The sequence below is a fragment of the Euwallacea fornicatus genome, chromosome 19, assembly GCF_040115645.1.
Source record: "Euwallacea fornicatus isolate EFF26 chromosome 19, ASM4011564v1, whole genome shotgun sequence".
Classification (NCBI taxonomy): domain Eukaryota; kingdom Metazoa; phylum Arthropoda; class Insecta; order Coleoptera; family Curculionidae; genus Euwallacea; species Euwallacea fornicatus.
Genome location: NC_089559.1, coordinates 601,405 through 626,755, shown reverse-complemented (window position 1 = coordinate 626,755; position 25,351 = coordinate 601,405). Strand labels below are relative to the sequence as shown.

At 39.7% G+C, this 25,351-nt stretch overlaps 2 protein-coding genes across 10 annotated transcripts in view; one reads left to right on the top strand and one right to left on the bottom strand.

Moving 5' to 3' along the window:
• Grip (Glutamate receptor interacting protein) overlaps window positions 1-25,351 on the bottom strand; it is an 88,570-nt gene that overhangs the window by 14,815 nt on the left and 48,404 nt on the right. For 2 of the 7 annotated variants that reach the window (XM_066293357.1, XM_066293356.1), the window contains exons 3-8: window positions 21,746-21,889; window positions 2,558-2,767; window positions 2,337-2,502; window positions 785-997; window positions 582-733; window positions 375-530 (exon numbers count right to left, since the gene is read on the bottom strand). In XM_066293357.1, the coding sequence (XP_066149454.1) occupies window positions 375-530; window positions 582-733; window positions 785-997; window positions 2,337-2,502; window positions 2,558-2,767; window positions 21,746-21,889 (1,041 nt within the window). Of the gene's footprint in view, window positions 1-374; window positions 531-581; window positions 734-784; window positions 998-2,336; window positions 2,503-2,557; window positions 2,768-9,175; window positions 12,461-14,092; window positions 14,273-16,137; window positions 16,202-21,745; window positions 21,890-25,351 lie in introns of those variants that run through there. The other 5 variants (XM_066293360.1, XM_066293359.1, XM_066293361.1 and 2 more) reach the window with 5 other exon arrangements.
• The window catches only part of ppk23 (pickpocket 23), a 76,694-nt gene continuing 75,789 nt past the window's right edge, over window positions 24,447-25,351 (top strand). For 2 of the 3 annotated variants that reach the window (XM_066293364.1, XM_066293363.1), the window contains exon 1: window positions 24,448-24,910. The gene's annotated coding sequence lies outside the window, so the exon portion shown is untranslated. Of the gene's footprint in view, window positions 24,911-25,351 lie in introns of all 3 variants that reach the window. The other variant, XM_066293369.1, reaches the window with a different exon arrangement.

Here is a 25,351-nt window from a genome sequence, read left to right as displayed (position 1 = left end):
ACCCGTGGAGCAATAAGATTTCCCCTAAAACGTTATTTCGTGTCTGAAGTTTTACTTTGTTTTAGTTGCGAACTAACAGGGAAAGTTTCACCGAGTTTTTAGATATTAATTTGCAAAGTTTCACCGTTCGTTTTTAAGAATTTGCGCCGTTATCGTTGAAAAACAGCATTAAGGAAACTCTAATGGTAGGATCGGTTAGTGAGCGACAAAAGTGTCCAAATAGAAGATCCTGATCGACCTTTGTCATAAGGCAACTTCTTTGGCGAAAAATGTTTATTAGAGACGTCTCCTAAACCAATGAAATAGCTCGCTTTCCGTAAAAATGACAGTTACACTGTCAATGAAGTTTGCCGATGACATTGACGGACGCGTACCAGTAATTCCATATTGACTTCGACTCTGCGCCCTCTGGACAGCTCCAAATGGAAGTACTTGAAGTTTGGTGGCTCTCCTCAGAAGCTTTTCCGCTTCAGTCGGATTTCCGCTAAAGTTATCCAGATTCAAGTTATCGATAGCTAGAATTTGGTCGCCTGCGATAGGAAAAAAAATTAAAATAAATCATTTTTCGCCCAATAACATACCTATACTGAGAGCCCCGCATCGATCTGCGGTACTAGCCGGCAGCACCCGCTCTACATAGTAACCAGCAGCCATTATGTCGTTTTGGGACGCTTTCAGATCGAGAATCGGATTGCAGTTGGACAAGACCAGACCGAAATCCTCTTCAGTTTGTCTGGAAATTTCTTTTCGAATCTCTTTATAAACTCTTTATGGACACATCTACCTGTCAATTTCCACTAAAAGTGGGCCGTTAGCATATTTCACCGATTCCATAACGCTGATGTCGTATTCAATGGTTAGAGCTGAAACAGCGTGGCCGTGGGGATTTCCGCCATCGGTATCTCGGAGGATTTGTTGCGCCTCCATCAGGGTTTTGTTGACAAGCGAGCATCGGTCTACTTTCAGCAGCCGGTCGCCTACTCGGATTAGGCCGCTCCTGCATGAAAACGTTAATTGTTACAGGTTTATTACACTAGAGCAAACACAGGGCCGTTTCGGGGTGAAATTCTGTTTTTCGGTTATTCTCTCCACTTGGCGCACTCCATTTTAATCATTTAAATCAATTAAATTCCAATTTCTAAGTACTTCTTCGGTTCCTCGTGATTTGAAATTTTGTCCGGATGGACGAAACCGGATCGAACGCGAAGAAATCAGATTTACTCGGAGGAGCGAAAATTTTGAAAATTTCAAATATGGAAAAACGTTTACGTCCATCACGTGATTATCGGAAAGACTGCCGAACTTGGGCAGTCTTTCCACGGTGGGACGCTCTTCGTAGGAGTTGCTGAGAATAAATTGTAGAGCACAAAGATTAAACGCACATTTAACACGCCAAAGGGGCACCATTAAGACAAATAGAACTCTGACGCGTGATGTTATTCAAAAATGTCTTTAGTTTATAGCGCTGACACATTTCCGCAACCCTTCTATTTCGTGAATTTCTAAGAGGTTCCCGGACATATATCCGCACACCCTGTATGTTGGGCATGTCATGTCGGCTTTTACAGCAGCTATAAAACTGTTACTCGTATCATTACAAAGAGCCATATAACAGCTGTAAGAACGGTTTACGGTGGTATTTTCTTGTAGTGCGCCCACATTGAAATGGCCGTATATGAAATTGTAAGTTGTATGGAAATTGTGAAGCGTTTGCCGGAGTCAGCGGCGTCTTTTGGTATTGGGGTGGATGCACAAAAGCGAAGAGTAATATGCGAACATCAATCATAAAAGTGGCCTTAAAAATAGACATGTCAAGCTACAGATCTCTGTTTTTTGGTGTTCGTTTCGCATCAGCATGCCAGTCGTGTAATTTATTTTCCTCAGGAGGGCGAAGAAATATTTTGCCGATCCTCGGTTTTATTCCCCCTTCGAAGGGCATTATATATGACGGGGAAAACGAACATGTATAAAACGAACATGTTTCGCTATTAAGCTATATTACGTTTTGTTGTTTGGGGATTTTTTCTGATAGAGTAATATTCTTGAGTACGAAATTCCATAATAGCTGAAAGCAGAGGAACCGTTGACAAAAAGGCGGCAGCCCTATAAGCCAAGAGCAAATTAAAAAAGTTTCCCTCACAGTATAAACCTCGCAAGGAAACAAATAAACTTCCCCTAGGTCCCCTTTAATGTGGCACTAACTTCCTAACTAATAAAAATACCAAAACTAAGCCCCTTGTAAGTTTATCGAGTTCAGGTTAACTTTATTCTCAACCTGCGGTGGTTTAATTAACACCAGAGAAGTTTTGATTTGATGTTCTAATGAACTTGTTTACCTGTGAGCAGGCCCATTAGGCCTGACATGCGTAATAACCAAAGGGCGGCTCAAGTGGGGGTGCTCGGGCACATAGCCCCCCCTCAGGGTAATCCCTAGCGAACCGTCTACTCGTCCTACTGGGACCTCGGTGATTTGGGAGGTCATACAGAGGGAGTTTTGAGAGGCTAAAAAAATGTTTAATTGTTTTAACCTTTTTAGAAAATTTCGTAGGGTTCTAACCATAGCTCGGGAGCGAATATTCGAGCTCCATTACAGCATTTCCGTCTATGCTGTCCAGTATACTGGACACTTCGTCGGGGCGCATGCGCGCCGTTGATATGCCATTGACGCTGAGTAAACGATCGCAGGGCGCCAATTGGTCGGAGCTCATGGCGCAGCTGTCTGGGCGCAGGCCTGCTATCACGGGACATGGGTCAGCGTCCGAAATTCCTGAAACAATCGTTTTATGATGAAGTTTCTGTTCCATGCATGCTTCTTGCCACGGAGTCTTTCTCAGGTAGCGGAAAATGTGGACAGTTCGTGGAAAGTTCCTCGAATCGCAAATGATAGAGAAGTACACGTCGCAAGACGTTGCAATGATTGCAACTTTTGTCCGACGCTGTACTCCTTTGTATTCGATTAATACTGTGATTACCTTGCAGTTTAGGTCAGTACAGGTTTTCCATGCATTAAAAGTATTTTTGGATCATTGTATTGTGGAATAACGGATACGTGTTAAAGCTTTTCTCTCGTCTATCCATCGTTCGAGAAAATTTCGAATGATCGCATTGTGGTTGACAGATGCATTAAAAGGGTCCTTAAGTGAAGTTGAACATCGTTTATTTCAGTGTGTGTAGCGCATTCAAGCCTGCCTACACAAGCGGGCAACGATGGAAACTCAAACCTAATTACTTAAGTTAACGGACTTTATATTTAACCGCCCACTAACGAGGAAAGTTGTCTTAACTCTCGTACCACATGTATTTGCAATTAACATTTTTACTTTGTAGCTGGTAGTATAGTCTGATTCGATAGACTTTATTGTTAATACAGCTGAACACAACTTAATAAATATAATTTTTTTCTTTGCTAAGCGTCTTGAAGAAAGCAGCGACATCTTTTGTTCAAGTCTCAAGGAAGTTACTTGGGCGCAGCAACGATGAGAGCGTTGCGCGACGTGATGAGGCTACAACCACTACAGACCAAAGTGGATCAAAGGAAGGTGCCTCTTTTTGAGTTTTGCGATCTAGATTGAACTAAGATTAAGAAAAAAAAAGGAGGACGAGAACGAGAACTGACGTTTATCTGTTTAATATTTCAGATTTGGATTAAAGTAAAACCGACGGAGAAAAACCAGAGTAAAATAAAGACCTTCAGAGAAAAGAAAGGCAAGAAATATCTGCTTCTCTTTGAATTTTGGGACTTGATTAATCTCGAATTAACCTAAAGGCAGAAAAGCGCATTACGTCTGCACCTTTTAAGATTTCAAGCGTAGATTAAACTAAAGCTGACGTGAATAGGAAGACAAAAAGAAGATGCCTCTTTGGTCATGAGTTTTGAATTGCAGAATAAATTGGGCGCGATCGACGAAAATGGATTGACCCGAATTAAAGCGTTTGGAAAGTACAGATCAAAGTGTTAAACAAGAAAAAACCTGGCATTAAACGACGTTATCTAATGACAATTACGTCAAAATAAAGTCATCTAGTGACAATTACGTCAAAATTAAGTCATCTAATGACAATTACGTCAAAATAAAGTCATCTAATGACAATTACGTCAAAATAAAGTCATCTAATGACAATTACGTCAAAATAATGTCATCTAATGACAATGACAGAATCGAGAATGTCAATGATGTAATTTTTGATTCAAATCATTTTCATGGCTTCTTCACGTGATTGCTATGTTGACACCTTTACAGTTTAGAGAGTCCGATCGAAGGTGTCGCCGCTCCTCGCCAGGTAGCGCCAACAATCCGCCGCCTCTTCCGCAAGAAATTGCTTCATTAACATCGAAGTAAATAAGTAGTAACTGTACAGTGTTAAAAATCTCTCTGAGGACTTCCCATTCCCGAGTTTCAGCACTATCCAGGGACACCAGAACCCGCAAGATTACGCCATAGCAGCAGTTGGTTTAATACAAAAATGTTACATCACTTGGGACGATGAGGGTCATTCAAACGCCCGCTAACTTCTTATATTCCGAGGCCGTTTCCTGCGGGTTTGCGCCCCATTAGACGTTTGCCGGCTTTGTTTTCCTTTAGGGCTTGAGCCTTTAAAAGACCCTTTCAGATACCCGACGCGTATTTTTTATATTTAGTGACTGAGGTAAACTCCCTGTAGTAGTCCGGAGGACGTGAAGGGCTTTTCCTTTGGGAAGCAGATGTTCTTTTAAGGTGCTCCGGAGATGAGTCGACAATGGCAGAAAATGTCGAGTTTTGTATTTAATTTGTCGGTTTTTATTGAAGCTCAGTGATTTCCTAAAGCGAGATCCCCACATCCGGATAGAGACTCTAAACCACTACCGATTGAAATAGAGCCGTTCTCCAAATAAACTTTTATTGGCTTTCCCGTTGTTCCCCGGAAACGAATACCGGAAATAAACTTGTCTTTGTCATCCACCGGAGGCAGCTGACCCGTATGCAAAATGACCGCATAAATCCGTATCAGAAAACGATATTGCTAAAACACAATTGGTACCAACAGATATATCATCCCCCAACTCCCTTTGAAGGGAGGTAGATTGGCCTACTTTTAAGGTCTTATGTTGTACTCTATTAAATTCATTGCAAATGCATCGAGCCAGAGAAATACTCCTTTTAGTAATGCTCAACTGAGAAAATTCCTTCGTTATAAGGGATTATTTTTCATATACAATATCCCTTAATAGGAGATTTTGATTAAGGCGAGCAATTATTATCCGATAAGAGCCTTTATGCGGAGGATCTTATCGTATAGGAGGGTTATTAATTAAATCTATGCCTTTAACAAATTAGAATTTTCCCGGAAGACAATTCGGTTAGTGGATAATAAATAACGAGGGCTGAATCATTTCCACGCAATCTTTCCCTGAGGCTGCTCACAAAGGCCAGAACAAAGTGAAAAACGTCGAATCGTTTAAGGGCGAAACTGAACCTCCGGAATGGGAGGACCGTGTTAATTTTGTTTTTCTTTTCTGGGGTATTTATGACCAGAGGCGTAGAAAAATATTACCGGCATTTTGAAAAACGCACAGAAACAAGCTATCCATTGGCGTAGCGCAGTTCCTTGCGCAATAAGTAGAACTACCACGTAAAAAATCGTTGCTGTTCGGACACATTGCAATTTTGACAGACTTCCATCTGACGTGGCTCTATTTTATCTCGAATTCGTCTGAAAATTTTCAAAATTGAAGATATCTTTTTCCACAGAGACGCAAAAGTCAGTGGCATAGAGTAGTTACGAGGCGGTTAAGGGATCCTTTAAAGATAATTTAACAAGATAATAATATAATTGGTATTTCATGATACATAGATCTGACTTCCTCAAACTGGCGCGCCTCTGTCTATTTTTGAATTAGTTTGCAAACGTTAACCTGTAACGACAGAAACTGCGCTACTGAACTACGCGAAAGCCAGTGGGCTGAATGCAGCGAGACTTCTTCAAAAAATTTTCTTTTCTGTCTGGCACGCCTCTGTTTATACAGCGATCTTCTAGACATTTTTTTAATTTATTTGAAGTTTCCAAAATTTATTCTTTTAGAGAAATGTTCAAAATTCAGGAGTGATGTGGCTGCGAGGCCGGTTCGGATTCTTCTCAAAAATTGTGTAGTTTCTCTCACGTACTTCCCTCCATCAAACCCCTTATCGGCACACTATTTTTAGTTAAAAATTTTATTGGTATTTTAGAAGATTTAAAGATTTAAAGATATTTAAAGATAGATCTGCCTAGCAGCCATCTGTGGCGCAGGGTAGATTCACAACCAATGAGTAATATTTCAGAGATTCATGAATTCCCTCTTATAAATTTTTATTCCTTCGAATTTTACCTGGCACGTCTCTGCGTACTCCGCAATTAATTTAAACATTTTTAAATGTAAAAAGAAGAAGACACGTCACAAAACGGCACAAAAAATAATTGTCGTGTGGTAAGTCTTGTCGCACTGAGATTTCTTCTAGGATTGCTTAATTTTCTTCGATATCTTTTCCTCAACATTTTCTCTTATGCGCCTTTGTTTATTTCAGAAAAAATTAGAAAGTATCGAGATTTAATAAATTCAAAATTTGGCGCCACCGAATCGCACACCTACAAGCCATTGGCGTAGTAAAGCTGCATGGGCACATTAGGATTTGTTCTAAAATTTCTTTAGCTCCTGCCAGAGATTTGATATTTTCAAATTTCTGTTTAACGTACTTTTGTTCCTTCCAGAATCGAAAGGACTAAAGATAGTCCGAGTTTTTTCAAATTTTCGAATTCTTTTAATAGATTTCAAGTCGCTAGATATTCTCGTGTAACACTCCTTTTTTACTTTCAGAATTAATTTGAAAATGTACAGAGAATTAAAATCTATAAAACTAGATGGAATTGATTAGTGCAGTAAAATTCCAAAGTTAGTTCCAAATGTCTGTTTTTATTGATTATTTTCTTCCATGTTTGCCATCGTGAGATTCCTATTAAATACATTTTTCTTCGACGATTAGGGTATGAAAAATTCACTTCTTAAAGCCCTACGAGCGGATCACCTAAACACATCGGCCAGCGACCCATTGCGCCAGTAGCTGGTTTGTGCCGTTTTTAACAATATCAATCTTTCGGGTTCAATTGGTCAAGTCTTTAATATTCGGGAACAATTAAACTAGTCACTGTTTTCATTGGAAACTCCCATTTATCCAGAGAGCGGAAACCGGGAATCGCTTTTGCGCCTTCCTCAGTTCGGAAGCGAGTGTTAAAGGTGAACCCCCCGGCCGTTTATAAGGGATGAAAATGGCCAAATGGCCAGATAGGAAATGCTAACCGGACTTTGTTTTATTATTGGGATCCGATCAGTTTTTGCACCAACATCCGCTCTAAAAATTTGATAAAACACTGGTAGTAAAATGTTTGTTTTAGTATAATGTTAGATGGGAAACTCTTGAAGAGGTGTCTGGAAACTTAGGCGTTAGCCCCATAAATCTTGCAAGAGGCAAGATAGCAGGGCTGTAGAGGAAATGCTCCTAAAACTCCCGAACGTCGGTCCTATGCAGAATTTATAAGTCTAGTTTGCATATAGGGTCACTCTTTATTTCTCTATTAGATCCTGGCAGGCTCTCGAAGAATTCAGCATATTCAGGAAATTAGATGGGATCCCCGTTACTTGCAGATGTAAGCCCATTTTCACGAAGAGGCCCTCCATACGATGATATTAGATATTGGAAAAGAGGCGTTCTGTTAGTGGAATTTTGCTTTAAAGCCAACGGTCAACAAGTCAGTTTGCAGTATAAATGTTGTTCGTGCGGCCCTATTCAACGCCAAATATAGGCAACACACAATACAAACAAAAAGTTTTTTCAGGCGCTTTCTAGCAGGTTCAATTATATTTGTTTTTGATACGAAATTGATTATTCAAGTTTAAGGAAAACATTGAAATTTAAATTATTACCCAGGTACTGAATTACAAAAGGGTCCGAAATGAGCTTTATATTGAACAATAAATCAGCGAGTGGACTATAAAATGTGAAATATGGTCTACTTGCATGTGAAAATGCAATTTTATTAAATGTGTACTCAAAATTTGCAGTTTTGACGAGAGCTGCAAATGTTAGAGTTTGATTAAATTCTCTCTTTGGTCGAAGTTTTCAAATTCCCATGGAAACAGAGCCGAATTGATGACGATCGCCGAACTACAGGGCTGTGAAAATCTCTCGTTTTTCAAATTTTTTGGACAGTTTTCGAGATATTTTTGGGGTAAGTGTGTCGAAAAGCGGAGAGCCTCAAGTCCTCACGGAGCGATCGTCGACCAGGTAAAATGTTTTTCAAAATTTCAAAAATACAAGCGATCGAAATGAGAGTGCCTGGAAGGCTCTTGGCCCAAACGAGTGCCTGTGGAACAAGTTGAATTGTTGAAAATGTCATGTAAATGCGTTAGCTCTTTTTAAGAGAATAGATCGAGGCCATTACAGATCGACTGTGAACAACCTCAAGTGTGTACTCAAATTTACGAAAATTTTGATTTGTAAAAGCGAGAATTTAGCAGATTCAATTTTATTCGAAACACGTGTCCACGTAAGGCCTTCAGTTGTTAAAAATACGAGATCAATGCGGTGTTTGTGCTTCACGTAGTAGACAAGAAATTTGGGTCATTGCAGTGGCTTTGAACAAACTTGGGTACTCATCATTGTCATATCATCAATTACTTGTGGAAAATACGTCAGTCAGCTCAGTGCCCTATATCTAGACAAGAAATTATATTAATTATAGTCCCTCATAGAGCGACGTAAAGGGACTAAGTTGGTAAATACTTGTCTAAGTACTACCCAAGAACCGGAAAGAATTTACCGGGTGGCATTTTAAAACCCCGTATTTTACCCCATTATTAAAACAGCCATCTGAATGGACAAAGTTCAATAAATTAGGTTCTCTCTCTTACCCCCCGGAGATGATAAATCGGTCGGGCCGTTATTGCCAACAAGAAAATTTCATCGCTGGTAATATTAATTTCAGCTTTCCATTTATCACTCCATCGGGGCGAATTTTTCCATTACCATTTGCGTTTCTTCATATAAAAACCGTTTTATTTTAACAGTAAAAATCTTCACCCCCGGATTGTCATTAATTTGAGCAACTCAGACGTGTAATTACAAAGCCTGAAAAAATCCCCCAAAAAAATTGTAATACGTACGTCGCTGCCGCTCTTTGGCTTTGGGGGAGGAATTGGGGGTCTTGGGGGGTTTCCCCGTCAGCTTGTTGGAGTGATCTCCTCCAGGTTTTGGAGGCAGCCCAGAAAAGCTCCTTGCTCGGGGCCTGAGCTTCAAGTTTTGGAACATTTTTGGCACCACACCCGGGCTTCTACAATTGTTGCCAGTCTTGTTGCATTTCATTTTGCCGTGGATTTTTCTATTCGTCAAAAAAGGCGGCCAATCAGCTTGGTTCAATGGACGAGTTGGATCAGATCGTTTGGAAAAATTATTTTATTTCAAAACGGGAGAAAAGTATCAATGTGGCAACATTGTACTTCGCTTTTATATCGCGCAGTCAGCGTTGCCAACAGTGTTTAATCATAGTAATTTCATCCTTCTTAGTCGATTCGGATTAAATCAGCCACATTACTTGCGGACAATAAAAATATCATAATTTGTGCTGAAATACCTGACCTTCGTGAGATAATATTTTCTTAAAAAGAAAAATTAGGAGCAGTCTGACAACGTCGCGTTTCTCTTCTATTCCTCGCAAGAAGACGACGAAGTGACTTAGAGACAGGGACGGTAAATCAATATTCAAGATGATTTAGCCGCTTTTGGAACTTTTTGCAATTTAGAATATAGAAAAATGCAATATAAAATTTGAGACACTCTGTATATATGCTCCGGGCACTCCAAATTTTTCCCGTGGTAAAAATACCTATAGTAATACTAGTGGCAACACAGCTCTGGTCATCAGGCAAACAGTTTAGTCTTTGGTAATAAATGGCAACGTTGTCTCTTTTGTTTGGAGGTTATGGCGGTAATGCAAAAATTACGTTAATTCGTAAATTTTCGAAAAATTTCAAAGTCTTTGGAAGTATTGTATTAAAGCAAATATTATCAAATTTTATTTTTTAAGACATAAAAAATTTCAAGTTCATTTCCCTCGGTAACAGACTAACTCTCGATGGCAGTCAATTTGGTTATAATTAGCTCCCGAAACCAAACAATGAAAACCGCTCCCGAAAGAGTTCTGTTTATTGTTTGGGCCCGAATGGATTACACTTTTTAAACGTTTCAAATGCCACCGAGTAGTCTCAGTTCGGAAATAGAACTCGAATTGGTCGGATGAAGTTGTTAAAACGCATAAACACAACGTTTTACAACCAGACGCCACTGAAAACTGTATATTAAACATGCCACAACGTGTAGTGATTAGTTCGCCATTACGCAAAGAATTCCTTGTTGCTTTCCTGGTTCCTGCACCAATGCGTCAAGAGTCCTACAATAGAGCATATAATTTTGTCAAAAAAAGATTTTCGATACACGAAGTGGCGTCACCGCGTCGCATTTGACACCTTCGAAAGCAGTGGTACCCAACACGTTGTGAGCATATGAGTATAATGTCTTGCTCGACTAAATTTCAAAAACTTTGTGATTCGCCAATGATTATCGGGAAATATTTTGCCATAAAATTTCTCAATAAATGGAATAGCTCTCCTGTCAAGGAAGGCAGAAACGAACTGGGCACTTTTATTATTTTTATAATGATACTCTGAATTGCCAATCATTTTCTATAAGTATTTTAGTGTAAGTGATCTCTATAAATGGAAAAATGCTCGCTCCCTTTTACTTTTTTGTGCGTGTGTATTTTACTTCCGAGCCACCTTCGCCATTATGTCAATAATATCACAAAGGGATCATAATCTTGTCTAACGTAAGTATAAATTTAAAGATTGTTTTGGACGTAAAGAGAGATAAATGCATCGTTCCTATCGTTCCTCGAAGTGCTTTCTTGATTTAAAATCAATGGCTCTCTAAGAAAGGAGCGAAATTGATTTCTAATCATGTCCTTTTTGTATTTTTTGGTTGTTTTAGGGCATCATTTTACGAGCCAAACGAGTCCTTCCCTCAACAACAAAACGTGTTTATTTACCAGCTCTAATTCGTGACGACAAATGAACTTCAAAAGGTCCCCGCTAGGTACGCTGCTATCGCTCTTAATTTCTTTTCTCCATTATCGGTTCCATTGTGCAATAACTTCATTCTGAGCCCCGCTTCCTTCGCTCGATGAGATATTGGAATTTGCTTCATTAAATCTTAGTGAATTGGGACGTCTCGATGGAGAAACCGAATCGATTTCCATCAAGGACCCCATAAAATTCGGAAGATTATCCTGACCACTGTCCAAACTCTTCAAGGACCATTAGCAGGTGAGGGTAGTCCAGGCACTAAATTACAGCGAAGTTCATTAGGACTAATTTATTGGATCGACAATGCTCTAGAACTGTTTGATTTAGGGTCACATTTGAAATTCGGATTCCGAAGCCGAAGCCATTAGATTTTGCCAGGGTTGATAAATAGTCTCGAATCGGACAAGGTGACTGTTAAGTCCTGTAAAGTCGCCCCTAATTCTGAGGCGAAAGAGAGAAACTTTCAAATTTAATTTACATTCCTTGATTTTCTGGAAGGGAAGTTTATTATGCATTTCGCACACACGGAAGTATGTGTGTACTTCATGTTACCTGGAAATGCTTTAATTAGATGCAAATGGAAGCTGCAAATCGGGGAGGAAACTTTGCAATAATGGCCTGAGATTGGAGGGTGGTTTAGTTGCCTTTTCAGTGAAATTTGCATTTCCTGTTTCAGGTAACTCTAAATTATTTATTATTACCCGAATTAAACTTTGCTACTAAAGCATTTTACTTTGCCTATAAAGCTTTAAGTATGACACAAAAAGAGCATGTAATATAGCTCTATTATAGCCACATTTAGCTGGCAGCTACTTTAAACAGTGCGTAACTTATTTATAGCAAATGGACGTGCATTCGAAGGTGCTGTGAGCTTTCACGAAACCCATTAGCTCCAATCTACAAAGTAATTATTTACAGATTTTTACAACAGGTCGTTGTCTCCCATTAGGTTCGATTAAAAACGAGAGCGGAGCCACTTTGATGCATATTTAGAGCAGTCCTCTTTGTTGGAGGCCCATGATAGATTATTAAACACGCGAAATATGTGGGCATAGGTGGCGACATATCATTTTTCCCTTTGCTTCGTTTCGTGTAATTATTTGCCGCTCTACATGCCGCGAACGGCACCGTCTTACTCTTCACACGTCGAGGCTACATAGAGGGATTTCATTTCAAAGCTGTCGGATGTTGCAAGCAGAGGCGCCATCTAATGACGACCTCTGCAACTACGGACACGCGAGACATTTAAATGAGCTTATTAATGGGTCGCGTTAGTCGTAGTGTATTTTCGAAAATCGACGAAATTTTTTATTTAAGGCATAAAAATGTCCCCGTGGGCGCACGCTCCTGAACGAAATGGAAGTTTTATACTTATCGAGCACATTCGGTGCAATATGCCGTCAGGTAGTCGTACACCATCGCATCGTTGGTTTAACTAGTGCGAAATAAATTTAAAAAAAAAAAAAAAAATAGAGCTTCGCTCTGCCCTCGCGGCCCCAAGATGAAACGGAGATGAAGCTCTTCAGATGCCGTTTTGGCAGATGTTTCGGCCCAAATCTGGCGCCGGATCAAATATCATGGACCTCTTGCTTAAAAGCGGTCGAAATGGGCAATGAAGAATCTGGTGAAACGGTTTAAACAGGGGGCGTTTATAACGGGGCACCCTCTACCACTCATCCTAAAACCTCCCACGAAAGCAGAACTTACACTTTCCCGTTCGCGGAGAACGTTCGTCGCAAAATATTTTTTCGAAAATCATTGGCCCACAAATCCCCTTAACACACTCCTGTATTTTACAGAAGAGGAAAAAATTGTTTTTTCTTTGCAGGCAGCATTTAGCGTTAAACAGTTCCCTAAAGTCAGTGGCGTCGCAACTTTTAACACTCTTTAAAAACTGATTGAAGCATTTTTTTTCTTTATTACTCACTTATGGAATCAATTAAGCCGTAACTAACCCCGTTTCGCTCATCTACTCACCACACGTGTTAGGGTTATTAGTTCTACAAAGTAACTGGTTTAGGGGCTGTCGAGGGTGGCAAGAGGTACCACCTAACAGACGTTTTTCTATAAATTACCAAAAGCGGAACTTTTGTTTAAACGAAATGAAGAAGAGTTCTTGCGTCTGCCGCTATTACCATTATTAATAGAGTAATATGAATTTCCATTCGTTACAGGTTGATTAGAGTTGAATAATAGATCATTTCAATTAATTAAATTTTACTAATTTCCGAAAACCCAGAGTCGGTTCGTTTAATTGGCCGAATATAAGTTCATTAGTTAATTGGCCTAAATTATTACCGAACCCATTTATAAACAGAGCAAAAGTTGAATCAGCCTGATGTATCGCAACCGCTGGGTCTGCCACACGCCCATCATTGATTCTTAAGAAGGATTTAAGCAACTTCAAAAACCTCCATTTGTTTTCTATGAGAATTCTCTCTAAGTTCCTGAGGAAAGTTTTAACTTGTTCGCCGGATATTTTACCGAGAGAAGTTTTAGTTTTGGAATTGAGACCAAACTTAAATATATATATATATATATATAGGAAAACATCTAAAGGTTCAATCAATAAGAAACACTGATGTTGTAGCAAGAAACAGTCTCTGGGCTTAGCATTGTGGGCTGCGTGAACTTAATTAGCTATAGGTGGTGCCATCTAAACAATAATCGACAAATTAGCTTTTCTATTAGTGCTTCCTTCACGAAGTTTCCGTTCACGGTGGAAGTTGATGAAAGAAACTTAAAAAGTTCATATTTATGCTCAGTAGAGCTTTATAAGGAAACTTTCAGCCCTGTCGAGGTATCGGAGTCCAAAAAGGAGGAAATTCTGCCGCTTTTAAAGAAATATGTAGTGTGTTGGAAAGTTGGGAGCGTGATTATGGCTCATTATGCAAATGTTTTCGACTTCGTGGAAAAGCTTCCGTCCTAATTGGCCGCCTTTACTTTTTGAGTAGGAAAAATCCTCATTCGACCATTGTCCACTGCACTCAAACCCACGCACTAATAAATCCAGAAAAACGGGCACTTTTCAAGTATTTTAAGTATTCCGAGAGTTTGAAACGTCGACCCGAAGTGCGGAAGATCCGAAAGTGTTTGGCCAGTGTTGTAGCTCATAGACGCTGGCGCGTGTTTATTTTTGGCCTCTTGGATAAACCGAACTTTCGAGTCAAACATGTGCGCTATCCAGTTATTTTTATTTTACTCGAAGCCAGGTAAATATGCCAGGAAGTTGGCCCACACCGAAAAAAAAAACAAGACGATCCAGTGGGGTGGACGTGGCGCCCTTCACAAAGTATATTAATCAGATATTTGAGCTTCATTAAAATTCAGCAACCTCTTGCCTGCATAATGAACGGGCCATATCTGGGATGGCTCCATGGTTGAACGGCTCGTTAACAGTTTTAATGGAAGTTGGAAGGTTCGCTTCGTTCTGGAAATTTGTCACAGTTATTAAAATTTCTTAATTTATCGTCTCCGGTTATAACGCTGAATGGAGACTGTAAACATTGATAACGCTCGGGTCAGTTTGTTGGCGTCCGTTTCGCACCACTAATACAGATGCAGAATCAATTTCATTTCCATGTTAGACAGAAACACTTCTATTATTAAGGTTTCCATTTCGATTTCCTTTATTGAACGCGCTAATTCCAGTTTGCTGACGCCGAGCGTCGGTATGTAACATTTTGGACCATGGCTGACCAATTGAAAATTTTCTTTTCGCCGACGAATTTATTAACGACCGACGAATGTTAACTGGTTCTATGTAATAATTTCGAGTGTTCGAAAACGGTATTTGAAGCTAGATTTTTTCCAGGTTTCCACGACCTCTATCGGGGTATGCGGATTTAATGCGGGTCTCGGGGATTTCCTGAAAACGGTTCAAAAATTTACGTTGACACGCCGTTGAAGACTTCGAATTCTCAGCTGATGTACTGCGAAATGCATCTGAATGCAACTCGAAAAACCAGCGGCGTCTCAACAAATCGATAAATTACTTTATTCAGCGTTGGTTCCTGTGCACTGTTAGATGCCAGTGGTGTCTCTCAAGGGATCGGCTAATTGAAAATTTAGGGTTTAGCGTTTCAGGAGTTTTAAGTTTCGTAAAATGTACTTCCCTCTTTAGGTACGGCACTGACGACCTGAAGTTTAAACTAGGAAATCGGTTAAGTTTAGCCTTGATCCCAGGTTTTAAGACTTGCAAAAGTGTGACGAGGTGCGCCTGAACTTAATTCCAAGCTAAATCTTGATTCCAGATAAAAACGAAAAATTCGGAGTGTTTTTGAAGCGCCGAATTCGTTAAACATTCGCACCACTTTGCAGATTATGCGATTTAGATTTGTAGCTTCTCCAATTCTTAATAACCCACTCACGGTTTAGGTTTTCGTTAAACATTACTAAATATTGCAAATTTGATGTAGACACAGAGCGTTAAAGGTTTTTTTTGAAAATAAATTATTTGCTCCATTGTAGATTTTGATTTTGTGCCGAATGCTTTACGACAAGGCTTGAAATATCCTAAACTGGATTTCACTTAAAAACCCCTTCGGTGTAGCCACTGCCGTTTTTAAAATCGACTTTCCAGACCCGCATAAAACAAATAATTCATAACCTTTTAATGGCCGCAGGGACGTAGCTTCAGTAGTGACGTATAAACTTATATTAAATTATAACTTCATTTAAATTTGTCGATATATAAATTTAGAACGCATTCGAGGCCCAAATTTGAAGAAAAACGTCCGATTTTTCACATTTGTGTCAGAACTCCAAAAGCGACGACTTCGTCTCCCCAGCAGTGGGGTCGCTATTTGTCTACCTTCTCTTAATCGACCATATTATCGGTTACCTCATAGTCCCTTTTGGAAAAAAGTAGATTCTGACACGATTCGCCACTTTCCCAAACATCCCAATAACGATTACACGCTCGTTTTTCTGGGGGAAGAAAGGCGAATGCCGAAAAATAGAGAGGAAGGCAATAAGGGAGTACATACTTTTATTTCTGGCTGGTTGAGCCAACTTTACAAATGGAGAGCGATTCATCACGGGTCCACATGAGCGCAATACTTTCCATCAACGTCAACGTCCCATGAAAGTCTTTACTCTAACACAAATGAAGAAATTATGGCAATTAATCGGGTATTTAGTGTTGCTTTTACCACAATTAGCTTTATCTCACTCACACACACACACGCGCGCGCACGCACGAGTAGGGCTTCGGGACCGCCATCTATGAGCATCACAATGTCTTTGGTCGTGTCACCGTCGGAGCAATGGCGCCGTCACCTGTCAACGCTGATTTGAACTACGAGAAAGACGGACGGATTGAACAAATTGAAACGATTGCGTCCAGTGTTTTTCTTTTTTTTTCTAATTAGTTGGTTTATTCGTGTCAATTCAGGGAGCGATTAGTGGAAAAACGAGAGTTTCTAATAGCGGCGGTAAAAGCGACTGCGGAAAAATAGAAGGGAATAAGGCAATAAAGGAGTACTTTTATTTCTGGCTGGTTCAGTCAACTTTACAAATGGACTGCGATCTATCTAGCGAGACACTTTCCATTACTGTCACTCAAATTGGCTCCGAGAACACTCGAACTGCTCTTATTGCTCCGTTTCATTTTTGTGTCGAGCTAATTACCGCCACGCTGCGCGGCTTAAGTTTTGTGCGAAAACAGTCTCCGTATTTTGTCCCTTTTTCCTTCTATTTTTGGACGATCGTGCTGGAATTGTTGAAAGGAAATGCGAAGGCTTAAAACGGTGTCTTCGTCTTCCAGGGCTATGTCATTAAACACTTGAAAGGTTTACTCTAGAGGATTTAATGCTTTCTTAGTACGACCCTGGATTTATATTCCAATTTTCGTGTCAAATGTTATGGCAATAACTGCGGAATTATTAACTGCTTTCCATTGCAAAAAGGACGAAACAAACCTACACTGGAGGGAAATGAAATGAGAGATAATGAAAGCCATTTGTTCGGTCTAATCTAACTTGCTGCGAAATGTGTTTTATTATCTATGACGAAGATCTCCGCACTTTTGCTTCGAGATTCAGTTTCAATGAAGTTACTTAGCAGAACTTGTATTAATGTATGTGTGTAAAGACAAAATCGATACATAAAGGAAATTCGATAGTTGCGAGCAATCCATTAACACTAACCAGATGAGAGAATGAGAAGCCAGAAACTGGCTCGTTATGTGAAAAGATTTATTGACCTTCCTGAAGGTTTCCTACAAATCCAATTTGCGCAAAAAAAATTGTTTCTCTTGTCCAGCATCGTGTTAACTGCACATTAAAACGGTTTTAAGTAGCCGATTGTGTGATTATTAGCGTGAAGTCGTTCACAGAGTATGTTGAAATGCAGCTGGAAAGTTGCCATGTTTACTCTGTCATTCATAATATTGGTCAAAATCTGGGTATTTTTGTTAACTTATTTATTCCTGGACATCGACCATTCGTATATATCCAGATTGTCGCCGCTAATCCTATAAAATGAATATATCTTTCGGATCGTGAAAATTCATATTTGATCGCGAGAGGTTGCGCTGATACTCCAGCTGATCCAGACTGGCTGTATGACGCTGTTAAAACATATATGATATAAAGGAAAAATAGCTCTAAATTAGGAACGGACAGAGCAAAGGAAAGCACAATATTGATGTTTGCCGTACATTATTATTTCATTTCGATGTTGAATATGTTCAGAATAAATGCATAAATTTGCATTAAAAGAGTCAGTTAGTTTTGCAATGATCTTGCTCTCTATTGATTAAAGCATCATTTGAAGCTTGCTCCAATCGTTGGATGAAACTTTTGAAGCTCGGTGGTTCCTATCATACTGCTACACATAATTTCTGGCTAAAGTGGCGAGGTGTGCCCATATTTTCAGCATTTTAAGGGTATATATTGTGTCATGTCTATATCAAAAGGGAACTTTCTAAAACCTTTCACTTCGAGGTTATAAATTTTGAAACTTGCCCGAACCCTCAAGTAGGTATTATAAATCTTCGTGATGCCCTATTACTCGTGTTCATAACTTTGAACAAAAGTTGTGAATTGAACCCATATTTTCAGTATCTTTTAGGTGGGTACTGAGTCAAATCTCTATAAAAAAAGAAACATTCCGAAGCCTTTAAGCTATAAATTTTACCTCTACCCATAAATTTTTTCACCCTAAATCTATATATAATAAGTATAAATTGTATCGAGAGAAAGTGTAGCGAATTATATGTTTTTACTGTCTTTCTTCTAGGTTCTAGGCTCTAAGCTCATCTCTATGAAAAACGAACTTTCTAGGACCGTTCGTGTCGTCGTTGTTAATTTTGAAGCTTGCTCGAGCACTCAAATAGATATTATATTCTAAATCTGGGGGTTACTGTTATTCGCAACTCCTGGCTGAAGTTACAAATTGCCCTCATATTTTCGGCATCTCTTCCTTTGCCAAAAATTGCCTGTTTAGTGCCCGTTCCTTTAGAATTTTACATTTATAATGTTTCTTTAACCGCAAAAACGCTTCTTAAGCCTTATCGACGTCCTCTAGAATCGAGGTCTTTTGTCAATAATAACAATAATTGTCGTCTGCCAATAATTGCCATTTGTTAACCATGACGAACGCTATCTACGCCCCTGCGATATTTGTTATTAAATGATAGCCTATTTTCAGTTTGGACCCTCATAACCCGTACTACCACTATGTCAGCTAACCACATGCTTTTATCAGCAAGCATGTAGTTACCGCAATGTGGGAGGTTAATTTTAAATGTGCCTGCTTTTACCCTACTTATTTTTAGGGCGTGGCCATCACAACTCACCTATCCTAGCTTCGACCTCTTCATGAATTATCCCATTATAAATAACGGATGACAGTACCGCCACGTCGTTATTTAGTGACTAATGTCGGTACTGTTGACGTATGACGTTGACACTGACGACATTTATCGGCGGAGACAGGCCACTTTCGGTCTACCGCTCTCATTACTACTGAAACGAAACACTTTTAAATCTCTGTTGATTATTTTGAGAAATTTAAACTAATAACGTGCTCTGGACCCCGGATGTGTCACCCCTAGCAAATGGGTCATAAAGAGGCAATATGTATACGCTGAAGTGACAAAGCTGTGATAGCAACGACTCGAAACGTATCACTGACTGGAACTATTTCAGCTTCAGCGACATCGTCCATTAATAATGTGTAATGCACGCTGCCATGGCTGTAGGTGTTTACACTACACTAAAACCGAGCTCGTATTATTACGACCGTGTCGGGTTTGGATGCAAAAGAGCTGCCATCTTGATAAATTGACCGTTTTTCAGTCACCCTCCGAGTTGGTTGTCGTAACGAACCTCCTCGGTTAACTATGACAAATCCACCAAAATCGTTGTAGAAAACAGTGTAGAAACGGCGGCAAAAACTTCTAGCCCGGACCTGCCTAAGGTGCAAACATAACATCTGTGAATATGACTCAATAAAATATACAGAAGTCCATTTATAAATATAACGGAGGTCGTTAAAACTCATAATATACTATCTATATTTACACGCAACACACCGAAGAAGGCTTTCGTTCTCCCCTTAAAACACGTTTCTGGATATTCACTGGAGGTGTCACGTTCCAGAGGCGTTCCGTAAATTATTCTCCATAATCCTCCTATTTCTGTCGTTGAAAATTGACCGGAAAATACCGGGAAATATTCTTGTAGGGGCTGTTTCGATGTATAAATATAACGCTTTTAGAAATCCGCCACAAGTAAAATTTTTCCTCGAGACGAAAATTGATTTGAAAATCCCAAAAATTATTCATTTGGAATTTTAACAAATAATTGATAAAATCAAGTCAAATTTTAGCAATGCAAATAATATCAATAAATGCAAAATATAAGAGCAATTAATTAGACACGCGTTCCCCAAGATGGCGCCACATATAATCTGTAGTTTGTGGTTTCTGTTGGATTTTTGTCTATTTTCCTGAATTGTCAGCTGAAGCACGGTAGATGGAACCACGACCGAGAGAGGCAAAAAGACCGAACTCTGTTGAAGACCTCTTTTCGGCTAAAAAATTCGAATGCTGAAAACGAACTATAAAGATTGGAAAGTGAAGTCGGAAAGCATGTTAAAAGTTCATAACATACGACCTGCAGATAAGACATTTTTCATATATTCAAATTTAGCAGACAACTCACTTTTTCACATTTCAAAGTTGTTTTGATCATAGCGGGATCAGGACTCGAGAAAGCTGAAAAAACGCCACGTCAAATATGAAAATTGAAAGAGAAAAATGTGTTAACAGTTTGAAGAACGCCACTGCAAATGAGAAAGGCTTAGACCGATTTCGTTTTTTCAAAAGGAAAATTTATGAAAATAGTTGGAATTTCCTGAAAAAATTTGTTTCATTAAAGAAAAACTCTGTCCACTTTACCGGGAAAGTGTTAGCTAAGCAACAAAAAAAAATCAAAATGGGATTTTGACAAATTTCGTTTATTTTGTTTCCTGCTACACTCCACTGTTTTTCCAGTTTTCTCCCTTTACGGCTTTGTGTATCCAGGAGTGCTGGCACCGGATGCGTTTGTATGGCCCGTGTGACTGCAAAGCCGTCAACGACGTCGTTAAGTGTGTGCAAGCTTAAGAATTTATAAACAGACACCCTCCCTGGATTCCTGGATAAAGGGAGGTGTCGGGTATTCGAGCCTATGCCTTTAAAGTTGAAACTTTTACGTGCCAGATTTTCCAGTCCCCCTTTCGCTCTGTTAGTTAAGTGTTTGGTTGCCAGCCCTCTGTATTTTTAGGACTGAATAAACGTTGGGCAAAGTGAGCAAACACATTATCCGATTTCTCTTTGTTGGGAACTGACAACAATGGAGAGACAGTAATGGATAGTTTCATCTGCTAAAGATGCATCATCGACACATCGAAATGGAACTTAAATTACTAATTTCATATTTCAGGCATCTATATCTGGTCCATGCCAGACGTCTGGAAATAGCTTCCAAAGTCGGATATTTATTCCCGGATTCTGCACTTCCTTTTGATCTCTATTTATTATTTGGATCAGGCTCGTATTTCTGGAAATGGGACATAAATAAGGACCATAAAATCCCCGCTGCGTAGCTGAGTGTCGCTGGAATCGTCATGTAGATAGAATCCCCTTATATCCCATATTTTTCGCTTATTGAAATTTTACGGCGAATTTATTTTACATCCAGCACTGAAAACAGTGATTGTAAATTCGGAAACTTTTTACGAGCAAAATGCTAAATTTTACCAGAAATTTTCCACGAAATTCCATATTAAGTACTTGTCCATCAGTAAACATTAACTATAATTCGTTTTTAAATTTTTGTCGGAAAATCCGTTTTTGTCAAAAAACTGCAATAATACAACGCAATTCCACAAAACTTTATTAAAAATGCTCCCAGAATTGATGTGATAATCAGAATAAACATGTAAATATTTGTTTTTTTTTCACTTTTACATATATTTTTCGGACATTTACAGCAAATCCACCGGCCACTTTAAGGAGTGAATGTCTTGTAAATTCTTGAAATACTTTTATCAGCGAGGAATAGTTCCCACCACCGAATCTCGGACAGCTAAACAATGGAAACTTACCAGCTGACAAGATGATTCCCAAGTTCTCTCCAGCCCTTTTCCTGATTTGCACCGTCGTCGTAAATGGGCCTTGCCTGTTTTCCTGGCAAGTGCTCGATGGCTTTCCAGAATCCTCAGAGAACGTCGGCGACATCGATTTCAGCTCTAAAAAGGAGGAGGAATACCGTTAAGTTTTATGTTTCCACAACAACATCGAATAAAGTCCTTCATTAAGTGCGATATATGTTGATGCGCCAAGTACATACTCCATGTAGTTGTGAGAGCATTATCGTGTGAGAGGGAAGTTTTTATTGAAATTTAACGGAAGTCTAGGAAAAACAAATCTGGATAATCCCCGTTTTCCCAGAGGCACGAAACTCAGAAAATTTCGTATTTTTTTTGACGTTTTACATGGAGTTATTATCAAATTAGCAGGTGGTTGTAATTGGAAAATAGCGAATTTTTGAAGTGTTTAGTACCTAAATGTTAAGCCTAAAATTGGGGTTTTCAGTGGCGGGCGATATTTAAAAAAATTGTCAAAACTTAAGACTTCGAAATAAGGCTAAGTGGCGGGTCTCGTTTTAGCCCCCGCACAGAGACGGCTCTGGCGTCCGAACGGCTTGGCGCAGACTTGAAAATTTTGATTTGAGTTTTTCACTGTACATCTGGGCCCACCATGCCGCAACCAAGACGGCCCGAATATTCAAAAAATAAGTATACTTCTTTCCATCGCGACGTCTCTGGTCTGTGATATTCCAATTCAAGTAAACTCTACGCATTTTTAATAGCTTCGCAAACTTTTATCCTGCCAGTGGAGGTCTTCGGTGGGGCCCGCGGGCCTACAGAATTTGACAAAAAATCTAAAAACCGCGAGACAAAGCGAACGTGCAATGCCCCATTTCATTCCTCTCGTTTTTGTTTCAGAAATAAGCCCCCGATCCTTGATCTTCTCAAAACAGGAATTAAACATTTCCGCATCCGAATGACGTCAAAACCGGCAACAGTCTCATTCTTCAGGTGCTAACAATTCGACAAATTACGTCACTTTGACGTCGTTGGATCGTAGAAGTTGTCCACCGGTTTCGAGAATATATCCCCGGTCTTTGCTCCTCAAATAAGTTCAATTTGAGTCTGAAACAAGAATTCCAGACGTTCTTACAAAGAGAGATGTGACTATGACGTATGCTTTCGTAATTACCTTCCACGGCGTGTGTGTTTGAGTCATGAACCAAAAAAGATGTTTTAAACAAAAAATAGAAACGAAAATGGATCTAATTAGCAAGCACTTTAAAAATAGCCTTTAACGAATATTTGAATCGGATTTTAATTATTCGCGTTAATTAGGACTGTCGACCGGCGGAAATTCCTGCTGATTAAATTTAATTGACAGGGGCGATAACAGAAATTGAAAAACATGGCTGATTTATTAAGTTTATTGCGGAACGGACGAGTCGGATAATTGGGGTTATAGCGGCGGATATTTCCCTCCTTCATCCGTTTTTTCTGGGTCATTTTCCTGCAAAATTTACGATTTAGCGGCCGGAAATTAACCGTCATGTGTAACACGAAACTTGCCCATGAAAAGCGGGGACTTCAAATGCAAAAACAGACGGCTCATTAATGGAAACTTCCACACTTTTATCGCCGAACACATCCAATATGCGTGCCTTTTCCCTGACTTCCCTTTCAACCCCGGTCCCGACAGCAACAAAAGGTTCTCATATCACCCCCATACATAACACATCCCCGGGCCTGATTTACCCTTAAAAACTGGAAAAAGGCTGCTCGAAAATGGCATTTAAATTTACATACCATTGTGACGATGATGGGGGGAATTGTTATTTCGGCTGTGCCTTGTGTATATGAATTATAGTTTTTAGGGGTAAATGTGTGCGGTTAGAAGGGTTATTTTGTTTAATCCCCGGCAGGAAGCTCCCCGTCTCTTTAAGCGCGACAGCAAAACTCACAAATTGGCCGTTTAAAGCGGTCGCGCTAATTCCGGCACTAAATTCACCTTAATCTTGGAGGGACGATTGTCAACAAAACTCCGATAAATAACCCCTTCAGCCCTTTTCCACTACACCTGCCCGCAGCCGGCAAAAGTGCGGGTCTACTTATCCGGACCCTTTCGAGGGCTGTCGAGTTAAAAAGGGGCTCCATAGGAAGTTCATAACTGTATTTGGACCCTAATTTAATCGTTTATGGGCCAGGCCTTTCATGGGGTGAATTTGCAGGTTTGAGGGCTCTTTTTCGGTCAGGAAATGTCTGGAAGGCCACAAAGAGCTACTAAAAAAATAACAAAGTATTGGCTAATTTATCTGCAGTATAATCTGCACTCTCTGCGGAGGAAATGGCCGCTCGGCGGGGACCTCCTCGCACAACCCTCGGACTCGCATATGCGTGAATGACGTTAAGCAAACAAATTTCGCAAATATCGAATCGACGATTGAGAATGTCATTTTGAACAGAACAGTTCGGTGCAACCGGAACGGAAGACCTAGTGGTGTTTTCAGAGAAAAGGTTGCAGGTGGTGCCCGAAGGGCTACGGCGAGCTTACAGTGTTAGGAAAATGATGAAAAACGCGCTTGGAAGATGTTGATCGTTGGACTTGCGGTGAAAGAAGTTGCAATTATTCAGCAATAGCATTGCTGAAAGCGATTTAAAATTTGAATGCGAACTAACAATGCAATTCAATCGGCGAAAGCCAACTGAAGCGGCAACGCCGCACTGATCGCGACCGAGGAAACGGAATTTGTTTTTGTTATGATAATTTTTTGCAATTCCTCAACATCCGATAGCTGCCTAAACCAGACTTTTTATTAGTACACGAATTTATTCGGAATCGACGGTACCCACGTGAAAATGTGCATTTGATGCGAGTACCATGAGGTGACGTGTCACGGGGAGGCATTGCAAAATTCCGAAGGGACCGGGCCCGTTCAACGCTAATCGCTATTCAGGAGGAAAACCTCCAGGTTGACAAACGGAATTTTCCATCGTGTGCAGGAAAATGTGTTAAAACGCCATCGGACATATATGGACTGTATGGACTTAAATGGCGGACATTACGAACATTTAGTGCAGTGAAAACAATAACAAATGTGTGTTTTTGATTGTGATGCGGGCGGTGTAAAGCGTGTAACGTGACACGTTATGCTAATCAGAGATGACGACGATAATTTAAAGGTGAGTGGCCTATCAAAATATTAAAATGTGAATCACGTGATGTTTAAATTTTAACCGTGAAACCTATTGCACCCAAAAAAACTCAGTAAAAATTTATGGCTAGTTGAAGCGGCTATTTACGGAGGTATCGAAATGAAATAAACACGACGCGACGTTGCCAATTCTCGAAAGATGTTTTTTTTTTGCTTTCCGGGAAAACGGTCGCATACAGCCACTGTTCAGGTAAACGTCTTGTGTGAAATAACGTTTTTTATTATCGCTTAAATTCGCGAAATTTATTATTTCCCTAGCACCATGTATAGACCCACTCAATTATTGGTATTATTTTTAATTACCTGCCTGATGAATTAATTACGACCGTATGGTAAACAAACCGGGCGCACGTAAAAAACGCTATAGGCACGAGACGGGGAAATTACTGACGCGCGGAACTAAACAACG